This window comes from Amborella trichopoda, chromosome 9 (assembly GCF_054954075.1).
Source record: "Amborella trichopoda isolate Santa Cruz 75 chromosome 9, AtrichopodaSantaCruz75HAP2 v2.0, whole genome shotgun sequence".
Taxonomy (NCBI): domain Eukaryota; kingdom Viridiplantae; phylum Streptophyta; class Magnoliopsida; order Amborellales; family Amborellaceae; genus Amborella; species Amborella trichopoda.
Window position 1 is genome coordinate 6,479,815 of NC_142344.1, and position 12,352 is coordinate 6,492,166.

At 36.1% G+C, this 12,352-nt stretch overlaps 2 protein-coding genes across 3 annotated transcripts; one reads left to right on the forward strand and one right to left on the reverse strand.

Moving 5' to 3' along the window:
• Positions 1 to 3,283: 3,283 nt before the first annotated feature.
• Positions 3,284 to 9,431, forward strand: LOC18445546 (protein RKD5). 2 transcript variants are annotated; one of them, XM_006855683.4, is made up of 5 exons: positions 3,284 to 3,588; positions 4,125 to 4,407; positions 7,318 to 7,556; positions 8,235 to 8,452; positions 8,998 to 9,431. In XM_006855683.4, exons 1-5 carry the CDS (start codon positions 3,525 to 3,527, stop codon positions 9,208 to 9,210), a joined length of 1,017 nt encoding a protein of 338 aa, XP_006855745.1. In that variant the 5' UTR covers positions 3,284 to 3,524; the 3' UTR covers positions 9,211 to 9,431. The 2 variants fall into 2 exon arrangements, with proteins under 2 accessions (XP_006855745.1, XP_088703625.1); XM_088847499.1 differs by having other exon boundaries at positions 3,588 to 3,818.
• A 91-nt stretch (positions 9,432 to 9,522) lies between these two features.
• Positions 9,523 to 11,839, reverse strand: LOC18445547 (glycosyltransferase family protein (DUF23)). The gene has a single exon (XM_006855684.4). The coding sequence runs from the start codon at positions 11,519 to 11,521 to the stop codon at positions 9,857 to 9,859; it is 1,665 nt and encodes a 554-aa protein (XP_006855746.4). The 5' UTR covers positions 11,522 to 11,839; the 3' UTR covers positions 9,523 to 9,856.
• Positions 11,840 to 12,352: the final 513 nt, after the last annotated feature.

The window sequence follows — 12,352 nt, forward strand, 5'->3', positions numbered from 1 at the left end:
GGTGGGAGAGAGGAAGGTGATCGGAAGAACCTGCGAGAGAAAAGGGTGGTATTAACTTTTTTTTAAAAAAAGAGAAAATGGTAATATTAACATTATAAGATTTGACCAGTGGTTTAAAAATCGTTAAGTTGGTATGAAATCGGCCGATTCGATCCGATTCTCGATTATTGGGTAAGTTGCTTTGTAGTGAATTGTACGATTTCAAAATTTAGCTCTGAAATTTTTTAAAAAGCTGATACAAATTTAGCTCGGAAATTTTTTAAAAAGCTGATAAGGGAGCTAAAAGGTTGTGGGCATTAAACCTAATACAAGTGCACAACACGTCACTAAAAAAGATCTCAACAAAACACATTCCAAACACCTGCTTCGCGCAAAAGATCTCCCTCGCCAAAGACAAACCATTTATACAACCCACTTTTTCTTTAAAACTTCAATATGGGATAATTCTCATTTGGCAGGGATTAAGATAACTCATCCGGGGCTATTTCCGATAGTTAACTAAAAACAAGGGCAAATAGGTAACGTACATTTTAAAGGCGACACACGCATTGGACGGCTCAATATGGGGAGTTGAAACCCCAACACTCTAAATTTCGCCTATCACTCGCACGCCAACCACGAAACCCTAAAAAACTAAACCCCTCCTTGGCGATGCCACGTCCCCGCGTGCAAAACTATCGCATCTGCACGTACGACTCTCGCTCTCATAATGGTGTATAAATTAAATATTTTTTGAATAGATCTCTCTCCTATACAATGACATCCATCAAATGAAATGGTTTAAAATACTTCTTAACATTAATTATATTTATTTATTTTTAATATTTAATTTTTTAAAAAATTAATTATATATATATATATATATTATTATGATATAGAAACATAAAGTACATATAATTAATATTTAATTACATAATAAAATTCTATATAATAATTTACAACAATTAACATAAATATATGAAATTGTTGTTTGTTTATGTTAATAACTTAAATATAATTATGTTAAATTTATGACAATATAATTATTTTTATATACACTAATTTTCTTAAAAATTATATGAAATTTTTTTTCTATTATTTGTAAATTATTTTGATGTAATATTGTAATAATATATTATAATTAATATTATAATCAAGAATTTAAAAAACGGTGAGTAGATCCGGTGGTGGTAATTAAATTATATGATAAAATATATATATTAAAAATAATAATTGGGTGCTCACCACCCCTATCTTCTACCTACAAAAATCTAAATTTACCTACCCAAATAAAACATCAAAACTCTATTAAGATATTATCTCATGGGATTATTTCATTATATGATTAATAATTAATTAAGTAGTTAATTTAGATTAAAATTTAGTACTAGCTCAATGGATATTAAGAAAACAAAAAATAATATTAATTCTAGTATATTGAATATTAAAAAATATTAGTTTAGATGATATTTTAAGAGAGAAAAATAACACTAATTTATACCACTTCCGAATTTATTTCTACATTGATAACCAAATCTTTTAGTTTATTTATTTTAATTTATTTGCATTATAAATTATGTATTGTACTATTTTTTCTTACAAGTGTCAGTAATACATTTTAAATTAGATGATATTTTAAGATGTTTTGGATTTGTTATTATTTGTATAATAAAACAACTATAAAGTGTAAACCATCAATTTCAATTTCATTATATAATATTATAATTAGTTAAATTGTAATAATTTTTAACGAATCAGGGTTTTTCGCCAATTCGAGATTTTGGTGGCCATTTTTTCATCGATTTAATCTGTTCTTTATTGTAGTCCATGTATGATTATATACTTCATTCGTGATAATTCTATGATTTTTCTTGTGTCATGTAAATTTAGTGATAAACATAAGTTCATACAGGGGAAGAACATCTCAATATTAGTATATTGATGGAAAAAATGAAAGTTTATAGTGTAGTTCCCCAATTCTTATTTGGATTCCTAAAAATCAACATTTATAATGAATTTTAATAATTTTTTTGAACTTTTTTAAGGCTTAATTATACCGATTCAGCCAATTTTCGATCCGAGTGGGTTTTTGGAGTGCCCGATCCAGCGCCCCGATTCATTTTTTAAACCAATGGATTTGACATTGAAAAACTTTAACCCAAAAAAAAAAAAAAGAAAAAAAAAAAGAGAAGAGTGTGCAATGAACGACTGGCAACATGCTTAGGCTGGGGCACCCATGGCCTTGGCTCGGTAAAAGATCGGCTCCAGCCCAGCCATGCCCCAACCGGGTCAAAGATAGAGCTAGGCTTAGCCTAACAGAATCAAGAAAAATAAGAAGAAAGGGAAGGCAACGGGCCTATGCTAGGCCCTAACCAGGTCAAAGATAGAGCTGGGCGGAGCCAAACAGAATCAAGAAAAAAAATAATAAGAAAGGGAAGGGCCGCTGGACCTGGCCGGTCTTGTTATGACCCGGGTCTAGCCCAACTATACCTCGGGCCACAGGAAAAAATGGGCCTAGTTTTTGAGAGCCACTCGGGGCCACAGGAGAGAGAGTATTGAAGGTTAAAAAAAAAAAAAAATCTAAAAGACGCTGGATAAAAGACGTCATCCCAAGATTAGAGTTATGTTGGTTATGACGGATTAATATTAGTATGGGTCTCATCTAAGTGCCATGCATGGTTGCCACTTCTCCTTTAGTTGCAATAAATAATCATAATTAATATCAGAATTATCTCGGAATTGATTTTCCTATAAATTATTAACCCGTAGAAAAATCCAAAGGGGGTGGTGTCACATGCATGTCGTGAATGGGTACCAAATAACAGGCAACAGGACAAAAGCCCTTCATTTTTCATTTATCTACTATTTCTCTTTAATTTAAACTTTAAAATATGCACTTAGTTTTTTTATTTTATTTTTTCTTGAATTTGTATTTTGAAGAGCTATTTTGTTTGAAATAACCAGAATACCCTTCTTGCTTCTTTTGTCTCATAGCTTGTGTTATAACTTGTGTTCCTAAGAATAAGAGCAGTTTGGCAATACAAGTCATTAAAAAGGGTTAGTTGCTTTTATAACAACTTTTTATTTATTTTTGGTAAGGTGTATAGATGTAGCAGTTGTTTAGTAGTTAATAGAAAAATTATTAAAAATATATTTTAATTTTTGTTAAATTAAAAACAATTATCAACTTTCATTAATCTCGTATATATATATATATATATATATATATTTTTATTTTTATTTTTTAAAAAAAAAAAAATTTGACATTTTTTTTATCAAAATAGCTTTGACGGAAGTGGTGTATTACGGTAATGAGTACGATGCTCTAAGACATGGACTTTACGATAATATCACTGTGTTATTTTGGTTAAAAAAAAAATGTAGCTCTTGGTTTTTCATTTGGAAAAGACTGATCCATGCAGAGATATTGAGAGAGAGAACAAAATGTAGTTAGGCTTTTAGTCACATTCAGGCGCTGTTGTTATTTGATGGAGTAGGTAGAGAGGGAGAGAGGATAATCGATCAATGATGATCATGTTTTTCACATGGACTCATTTGCCACCCTTCCTCTCCGTGCTCTTGCAGTCTTCAGGAATGTCCTCAACGAAGGTGAGAGAGAGAGAGGTTCTTTTTCATTTGGATTCATTAGGGAGAGAGCTTCATTTTCATTTGGATTCTTTCTTGTGATGATCTAGAGGAACTCTCCATCGTCGTGAATTTTTTTCGCGATCCTGGAGAGAGAGATTCATTGTTAATGATCTGTTTTTTATGATAGAGAGCTTTGTTTATGTTTTATAGGAAGTGAGAGAAGGAGGAGAGGGAAAAAGGGCTTCATTCTGGTTGATTTATTACTTTTTTTTTTTTTTTGTTTGAGCGTTGATTCATTCTCATTGATTTGTACTGTGATGAGAGAGAGGAAGAGCTTGTGTTATCGTGGTTTTCAGAGAGAGAGCTTCATTTTCATTGGTTTGTTCTGTGATGAGAGAGGGCCCTGTTTCCACGGGTTTTTGTTTTTTTTTTTTTTGGGGGGGAGGGGGGGGGGGGGGGGGGAAGGAGAGAGAGAGGCTCGTTACTTTGATTTCTTGACCAATTTGTCCTTCTGTTTCTTGCTTTGTGGTAATGGTGATTTCGGGTGATGATTTCAGAGCTTGTGAAGAGCGTTCATGTCTACCTGTGCGAGAACGGGAAGGAAATTACAGTGGAGAGGGAGTTCATGTTTTGCCCCAATTCATACAAGCAAATGACCCCTATTCCCAACCTTGTTCATGGCTCCTCTGGCTTTAATATTCATATCTTTAACAATGTTGGGGCCATTGTTGAAGCCATTAGAGAAGGGCAACAGGTTGGCTTATGGCTTTGTATCCTCCTCTTCAATTCTCATCACCCACCTGTTTCTTCTCCACTCCCCGCCCTCCTCACCATTTCCAGGTATTGACTCTCTCTCTCTCTATTTAAGCTATTGAGTGAACTTCACCAGATGGGGTTATTCCTTTTCTTGCCCTCTCTCTCTCTCTCTCTCTCTCTCTCTCTCTCTCTCCATTTAAGCTATTGAGTGAACTTCACCAGAGGAATATCTCAAACGGTGTTGATTCTTTATCTCTTCTTCTTTCCCAACATTTCCTTTCTCATCTTCTTTTTCCTTTTTTCTGATTTTAGTTGGGAAATATTGCTTCAGTTTGCAATAATTTGTAATGTAAAAGTTGTGGATTCATGAGGACTTTGGCATTTAACAAACGGAGTAAGAGGTAGAGAAAATTGTTTCATTTGGGCCCCTTGTCCTTTTTTTCCTATTCATTATCTTTGTTTTTAGTTTTTTAATTGTAGTTTTTTTTTTTTTCTAAAATTGGTGGGCTTTATGAAATGTCACTGTGGATGGTAAGTAATGCTGTCGAAGTGGGGATCAAAGAGGTGCTGTTAAGAAATGGATTATTTAGAATACTAGAATATCTTCTCATTTGATAGGTAATGAGCTCTTAGTTATAATTATATTGAATGTACCTGCTCACGTAGGTATTTGTTTTTCTGTATTGACTGTGTGTATGCATGTGTTTGGTTGCTATTTTTTTCTATCATAATAACATTTTCCTGTTATGTGGTGTTCTACTTTCTTACTTTTTCTTGTCATTTATGTAATCTGGTTGCTTTGCTTGGGGAATTCTCAAAATCAATCCCCTCAAGAATGGTAGCGCTTTGTTTTCTCTTTTTTGGATTTTATGATTTATTTTCTTCTCTTGATTACTAAGTGGTTCTGTTTTGTCTTCAAAACGGTTTTGGCTTTTGGGTTGTTGCTTTGAGTGATTTTTTTAATCAGCTTGCGAAAAGGAAATCTGTAATGGTATGGTGGTCTATGACTTTTTTAAATGCATCGCGTCTGTTTTGGTGTTTTATTTTTGGCCGACGCATTGCTTGCCAGAGTCCTCATTTAGATTATTTGTTCTGCTAAGTATTTACTGTTTCATTTAGGGATGAAATGTTTACTGCAATTTGAACTTAGTTAATTTACTGGATTTGTAATGTTCCATTAATGCGCTATAACTGTTTAGATGGTTTTATGTTCAGTTGTTAACTTATTTTCTTTCTTGGATTGATAGGATCAAAATTATCTGTTTACACGTTATGAATTTTGTGCCACAAATTCCTGAAGAAGTTTTCATCTGTTTTGAAATTTATTCCTCTTTCTAGATGATTATGTATGTCCATCCATTGAAAGTGAAAGCTCTAAGGCTGTCAATCTATTGGTCGAAAATAATATATTCCTGCATTTGGTGCTATTTATTTGAAGGGACCTTTTCAAGGAGGTTTATTAATTCATTAGCCTGCTGCTAGGTTGGAAGTTGTTAGCACATGGGGAAGAATGAGAATTTTCTTTAATTGAATCCTTTTATCTCTGCATTTACACTGGAGTTACAAATTTATTTTCAAGCCAATTGGTCTGATCTCCTAGTTGCTGTAATAGAACCCAAAGAACCACATTTGTGGCTAAACAAGCTGCATATACTTCAATAGAGATGGGCATATCATCAACTCACTTTTGCTTTCCTGGTTTTATGGCTTTCTAATTCTTTTCTAGTTCCTGAATTTGTCAACATTCTTGTTTGTACACTTGCCATTTATGACTGTCATCCCTTTACTAATGAAAGGCAGTCTCAGAAACCTTAAAGTTAGTCAGATTATCTGCCTTAACAGTACAATGGTCCTGCAAGGCTTGCGAGAAAAAGCTCTGCATAAATTCGTAGCCCTAACCAGTCTGTGAACAATGTATTATTCATCAAACATGTAGAATATTAGCCTGTCTTTTGTATTTTCCCTCTAAACTATACATCTTATGTAAGCATTGTAAATGTCAACACTAAACAGTGGCATCTTAAATTATTTGATATGAAGTTTAAAGTATAGGCATTTATTCTCATTAATCAAAGGATGGAAGGCTTGATGGACACCTTACTTTGCATGTCCGATTGATGTTCTTCTGTGTTGGACAATGCTTATGCCATTTCATCAAGAGTAATACTTTCTGATTTGTTCAGACAATCAATGGCTCATGAAGGTAAATCTTGTAGGTTTTCCAATCTTCTCATCAAAACCTAGCACTTTAGACTCATGCCAATGGGCTTAATATCTTGAGGAAGAATTAGTTGTTTTTCGTTTTTGGTGGAAGGGGAGAACTATTATTGTACAAAAAATGGAATTTGAGCTATTAAATGTGAACCTTTGAAGATTTTCCATTATTGTTTGTTGACGCAAGGGACCTATATCAAGAAACATGATATAATTCAAAGAAAATGGTATTCTTCTAAGACGTTGTTTATGAAACTAGTTCACAATTGCTCCCTATGCAGATGCTAGATCCCTAGAAGGTTTTCTCTTGGCACGTAAATCTTGTGACTTATTCACCCAAAGTAAAACACAGAAGTACAGAAAATTGACATAACAAATGTGGCAGTAAATCTTGTTATAGTGAGCATATTCAGTTCCCCTTTTTCTTTTTATTTCCTCATGCAGATGTGGGAAATAAAACTGTTTTGAATTAAAATGGTGAATGCTTTAGCTTTGTTCCATGACGGCTATGTAATCAGAAAACAGCATGTATTTTCCAATATAAATGATTATGCTTAGGATTTGTATGCAAAAGCAGACTACATGGATACTTGTGTAAATTGTGGATATCTTAAGAGCTTGGGGATAATTGAGAATTTTTTTTTACATTTGTGTAAGTTTTGAAATTTAGTTCTATTGTGTTTTACCTTACTGCCCAGTGTTCTGAAAACAGTTCCTGGGTACTTTTCCTGTTCTCCCTGTTGCTTATTTTATAATCATTAACATCTGCTGTTCTTGCAGGAATCCTAAATTAAAATCAATACCAACATTAGCCAACGATCTTCAAAAGGTTTCTGAGTTCAGATGTGCAATTGAAGATGAAGAAGTCAATACATTTGACCGTCAGGAATCAACTAGAGTTTATGAATTTAATTTTTTTGATAAATCACAAATTGCGCCTGTTGTTCACACAGTTCCATCACCTTCTTCATTTGCCGAAGGTCTGTCTAAGATTCAGCATATTGGGAACTCAATACCAGGTTTGCATCTTTTTTCCTAGCTATGCTTCATCTGTGATCTTTTTTGCGCCTTTTTCTGTTTCACTGTTGTTTCCCTCCTAAGCGTAGTTTAGAGTCAATTTCTAAAGTAAAAAAAGATGCAAAATAATCTACTTAAAAAATAATATTTTAGTCATTCATCATGGTGAAAAAAAGGAAGAAAAGAAATTGTGCAGAGTAACTTTGTTTCCCTTAAAATCACACTGAATGACCATGGTAATCATCTGGACCAGTTTTGATCGTGTTGTCCTGTATATGTTTTTTGGTTCACCTTAGCTCTGAATGGCAGTTGGGATTGTTTACTGTGACTCGTGGTAGTCAAATATATTTTAGTAAATTCTTGTTCCCTAGAGGTATTTTGCATCATGTTGCTTGGTATTCTTGTCATTTCATTGCCCTGGGGCTAAGGATGAAGCCAATATTGCTGCAACTTGATGGGATTTTCAAATTTTCTCCCAACCTTGGGCTGTTCGAAATATTAGGAAGTTTGAAATTCTGATTAGGTTTCCCTTAATAGTGAAATCCAATTCATTTTGGTTGTCATGCAAAAACTCCAACAACCTGTTTTACAGGTTTAAAGAAAATCTCAATGTCTTGAATATGTTGCTTGGACAAGCTATCTCGGTTTCTCTTTTCTAATTTTGGTTATGCTTGTTATAGTCAGAAATAAGGTTTGGAAAAATAGAGCCCCAACCAAGCATGTTGCAAGCATCGCTCTTTCTGATCTTTCCAAGCACTTCAATGTCCCCATGGCTGAAGCGTCGAGGAACTTGAAGGTGGGCCTCACCGTTCTCAAGAGGAAATGCAGAGAATTTGGGATACCTCGATGGCCTCATCGTAAGATCAAATCACTTGACAGTCTCATACATGATCTCCAGGTATTTTCCCTGTTTTCCTACTCATTGTCTGTTGAAATTTGTTTCTTGTCTTACCCAAATAAACAAAAACATGAAGGAAAATTGATATATCCTCTCTCGCTCTATCTCTCTGTGTGGTTTGGAAAGTTTTCTGTCCGTATGTTGGGGATTCAAATATGATTCACCTAGAAATAATATTGGTATCATAAATACATTTCGAGGAGTAATTTCGGTACTTTTGAGGTCCATCTCAAATGCTGAACCTGTGACTGGCATTTTGCAAAAATCAGTTGTAATTTATGATTTTCATAACTACGTCCAAAAAGCTCATGCACTCATACAACTTTGTTCCCAAACCAGTCTTGTGGTCCTGAGAACTCTTTAACTAATTTTGCTTTTAAGCTGGTTTTCATTTCCTAAGAACTCAGCAGTGTCAGAAAATTCTTGAAAGTATGATTAGTCATTGGCAATACTAACCACAGGGACAGACTGGTGATTAGTGTAAATCACCTCCCCCCCTCCCCCCCCTTTTTCTCTATCTCAAATTAGAACTCATGCATGGACAGGACGAGGTGAAGCGACAGGAGCGAGAGAATGAGGCAGCAGCCAAAGCTGCAACAAAGAGGAGAAAGCTGTTGGAAAGAGAGAGGGAGACCATTGAGAGGAGGCCAGCTTCGGAGATTCAGAGTGAGACGAAGAGATTCAGGCAGGATGTGTTTAAGAGGAGGCACAAGGCCAAGGCTCTCTCCAACAAAGTAGCAACTTCCCTGAGGATATAAATCTCGACAAGCCCCATAGCCAACCCAACAGAGTCTCTCGTCTTATAGTACTTTTAACCAAGAAGTACACTAGCAATTGTAGGTAGTAAGGGGGAAAAAAGGAAAAGAAATAGACCCTCCGAGTTCAATTTGGTATGTAAGTTGTATATTTCTCTTTAGCATGTAAGTTGTACATAAAATATCTAAAGCAAATATCGCAACACCGGATTTGACAACAAAAACTTCTCTCTCAAACACTATTTTTGGCCAAGTACACTTGATATTTAGGTAGCAAAGGCACAAAAGAAAAAGGAAAAAAGAATACACTGCAAATTGTTCGAAGAATGCTTTTCTTTTTATTATATAAATTTGTACTTAAGAGACATAGGCTGGAAAGTCATCCATGCACTAAATTCCTTCCAATTTCTAAGCTATTATATAAAAAGAAAAAGAAAAATATCAAGAAAGTGAGTTAAAAATCTCACATTATTGATGCTCTGAATCCAAAAGAATCGCAAATCAAAAGAAAAAACCCAGTGAATGCTACACAAAAACACCAGGGTTTTTTCTCTGTACATGATGCTTATGAATAACCATATACAACTCCAGAAAAACCAGAAACAACACAAAAAAGGAAGCAAGAAAACCCATGTTTTCCCTATCATTATTATTCTTCCCATGCCATGCTATACCCAGTTTTGCTCTCTTCACCAAACCATCTCTTACTCAAACTTTGAAGCCTCCTGTCCCTTACTTCACAAAAGCTTTGAGCCCACCCTTCTGGTTCTATGGCTGAATTATCAAGACCAGGTGTTCGATCTTTCGACCGCAAGTTCTTATTTGTTGTCCAATCTACTACATAGGTAGAAACCCTTCTTCTAAACTTGGTTTTAAACTCACTCCAAGCTTGGTATTTGTAATGGTTGACTACAAATTCTGAAAGTCCAAGCTTTTTGCTCTTGAACCCAGGTTTGAGCTCGAAATGGTGTACTTTAGTGAACAAAGAAGGAGCAATGGCCTTTAATTGAACTACGGATTTGTGTCTTTGGATCCTCCTTCCCCTGCAATCGTAGCCTTGCATCAAGCCCTTCAACGGATGGGTGGTCTGGTTCGATGGCCCAAAATCTAAGCAATTAATGGAGATTTGCCCAATTCTTGATGAATTATCTTGGGTTTGTTTCAGCAATGGCTGGAGAGCGTTTCTAGGGTCTTGAAGGTTCCCCCACTTTGGCGAGAACACAAATTCATCGACATCAGTGAACAACATCCACTCACAAGAGTCCATGGTGGATTGAGCACAGTGTGAGAAACCAGCCTCTTGGGTTTTTGGCCATGGCCAAACCCTTCTGGTTATTCCGTAACCCTGGTTTTCAAGCTCCATTAAAACGTTGTGTGTGTTATCATCGCTCAGGTTATCATAGAAATAGAAGTGCTCAACTCCTATAAACGAATGATACATAACCCACTCCTTCAAAAACTTCCCGGCATTAAAAACCATTGTGCACGCACACAAAAGCGGTTTGCCGGTGAATTGTTTGGTCGGCAAACTGGTTTGCGGGGAAAGAGGCTGGTAAATGGCCACCGAAGGTATGATGCGGCCACCTATATCTAGGGTTACAATCTCACCGGATATTTGTGGCGAAATATCACGGCGAGGTTTTTGGCACCGGAAAACCTCTTGTGAGGAACTCAAAACCCTAGTTCGTACACCACCAGAAAATACACAGGCGAGCTCTCTAGCAGGAAAATTGACGCCTTGTCGACTGTTAATCCCTTTCGCAAACAACATCACGTCCTCTTTAGTAGTTAAGGTGTCATAGACTACGAAGTTCCATCTTGCCAATTCCGGCGAGTCTTGACCGGATAAATCGTCGGGAAACTCACCAGATAACACGAGTTTGGGCTGCTTAAAGGGCCTGATACGCCGGAGTTTTGCTGGAACACTGCAACGGACAGCAATACGATAGCCGGGAAAAAGTTTCCCGGCTGGTCTTGCAGGAGTCCAGAGCCCGTCCTGAAACATGCAACTGAGACCGGAATCGCGGGGTAAGTTGTTTTCCGTCGAAGTCTCCAGCGTGAAGAGGACCAAGACCTCCCATTCTGGCAAGAGAAGGGCGGTCTCAGGCGCTTTCCGTCCAAGTTCTTCCTGTCCTTGAAACTCGAAGACTAAGCTTTGCTCCCCCGTGCCACGGATTACGATTAAATTTCCCGGTTCGTTTTGGCCGAGAAAAGAAGACTTGAGTAAAGGAATATAGAGGATAAAAGCTAAAGTTGAAGCAAAAAGGACCATAAAAAGCGGGGTTTTGATTTTCCGCGACATAATTCCGGCCATTTATTGAGTTTCAGAGTATGATTTAAGAAGGGGGAAAATGGTTTTATAACTTTATTCGTTAGCATGATGCTTTACGATCGGGACTGAGGGGTAGTTTGGGGGTTATAAAGTTTGGTCAGATTTCCGGGCAAGTTTTGGTGGCGGCCTTTCGTGAGGGCGGCGTTAACTGGCTTGGTCAAGTGCCGGGAAAAGTCTACGCCATCGCTCATTCCACAATTTTACCCTTACCTTTTTAGAAATGCCAATGAAAAAGACCCCGATAGTTTTTTCTTATTCGTTGCTTTTCTAATTCCTTATTCTGAAAATGGCCATATTACCCCTGGACTTCGAATCAAATTCGTACGCAGCCCCCATATTTGCCGCCGTGGTATTTAAGGAACGGGCTACCGTATGAGGGTATTTTCGTCTTTTTCGAATTATTAGTTTCTTTACGGGGACTTGGGTTCAAGGAAGGCAAGATGAGTCTTTTTTGGTATTTTATTTGGAAGTCATTTGGGCTTGTGCTCGTCTCTTTATATTTGTTTGCTGTAGTTTCCTTTTGGACTTCGAAGTTTACTATTTAGAATCTTATTTTTTAAATAATTTTATAATACAGAGTGCGCAAATAATTGATTTTTTTTAGAAAATACTAAATACAGGTTATTTATGGTGTCAATTATAAGTAATCAAAGTAAGCTGCACCTTTGAAGTATGGCAACGAGGCAGTTCCGGCATTAGAAACTCTTACTATGGCTTGAAAAACAAAACAATTTTTATCTATAATTATATAATTTAAAGCTCTAGAGATAGTGGGCATGGTCTAAATAATGTGCTATAAGATGTAGTGCACAC

Excerpts from the sequence above, each read along its gene's own strand:
- LOC18445546 (XM_006855683.4), top strand. The coding sequence starts at position 3,525 with ATGGACTCATTTGCCACCCTTCCTCTCCGTGCTCTTGCAGTCTTCAGG. Across the intron at positions 3,589-4,124 it reads CAGGAATGTCCTCAACGAAG|AGCTTGTGAAGAGCGTTCAT; the intron begins GTGAGAGAGAGA and ends TGATGATTTCAG. Across the intron at positions 7,557-8,234 it reads TATTGGGAACTCAATACCAG|TCAGAAATAAGGTTTGGAAA; the intron begins GTTTGCATCTTT and ends TGCTTGTTATAG.
- LOC18445547 (XM_006855684.4), bottom strand. The coding sequence starts at position 11,521 with ATGGCCGGAATTATGTCGCGGAAAATCAAAACCCCGCTTTTTATGGTC.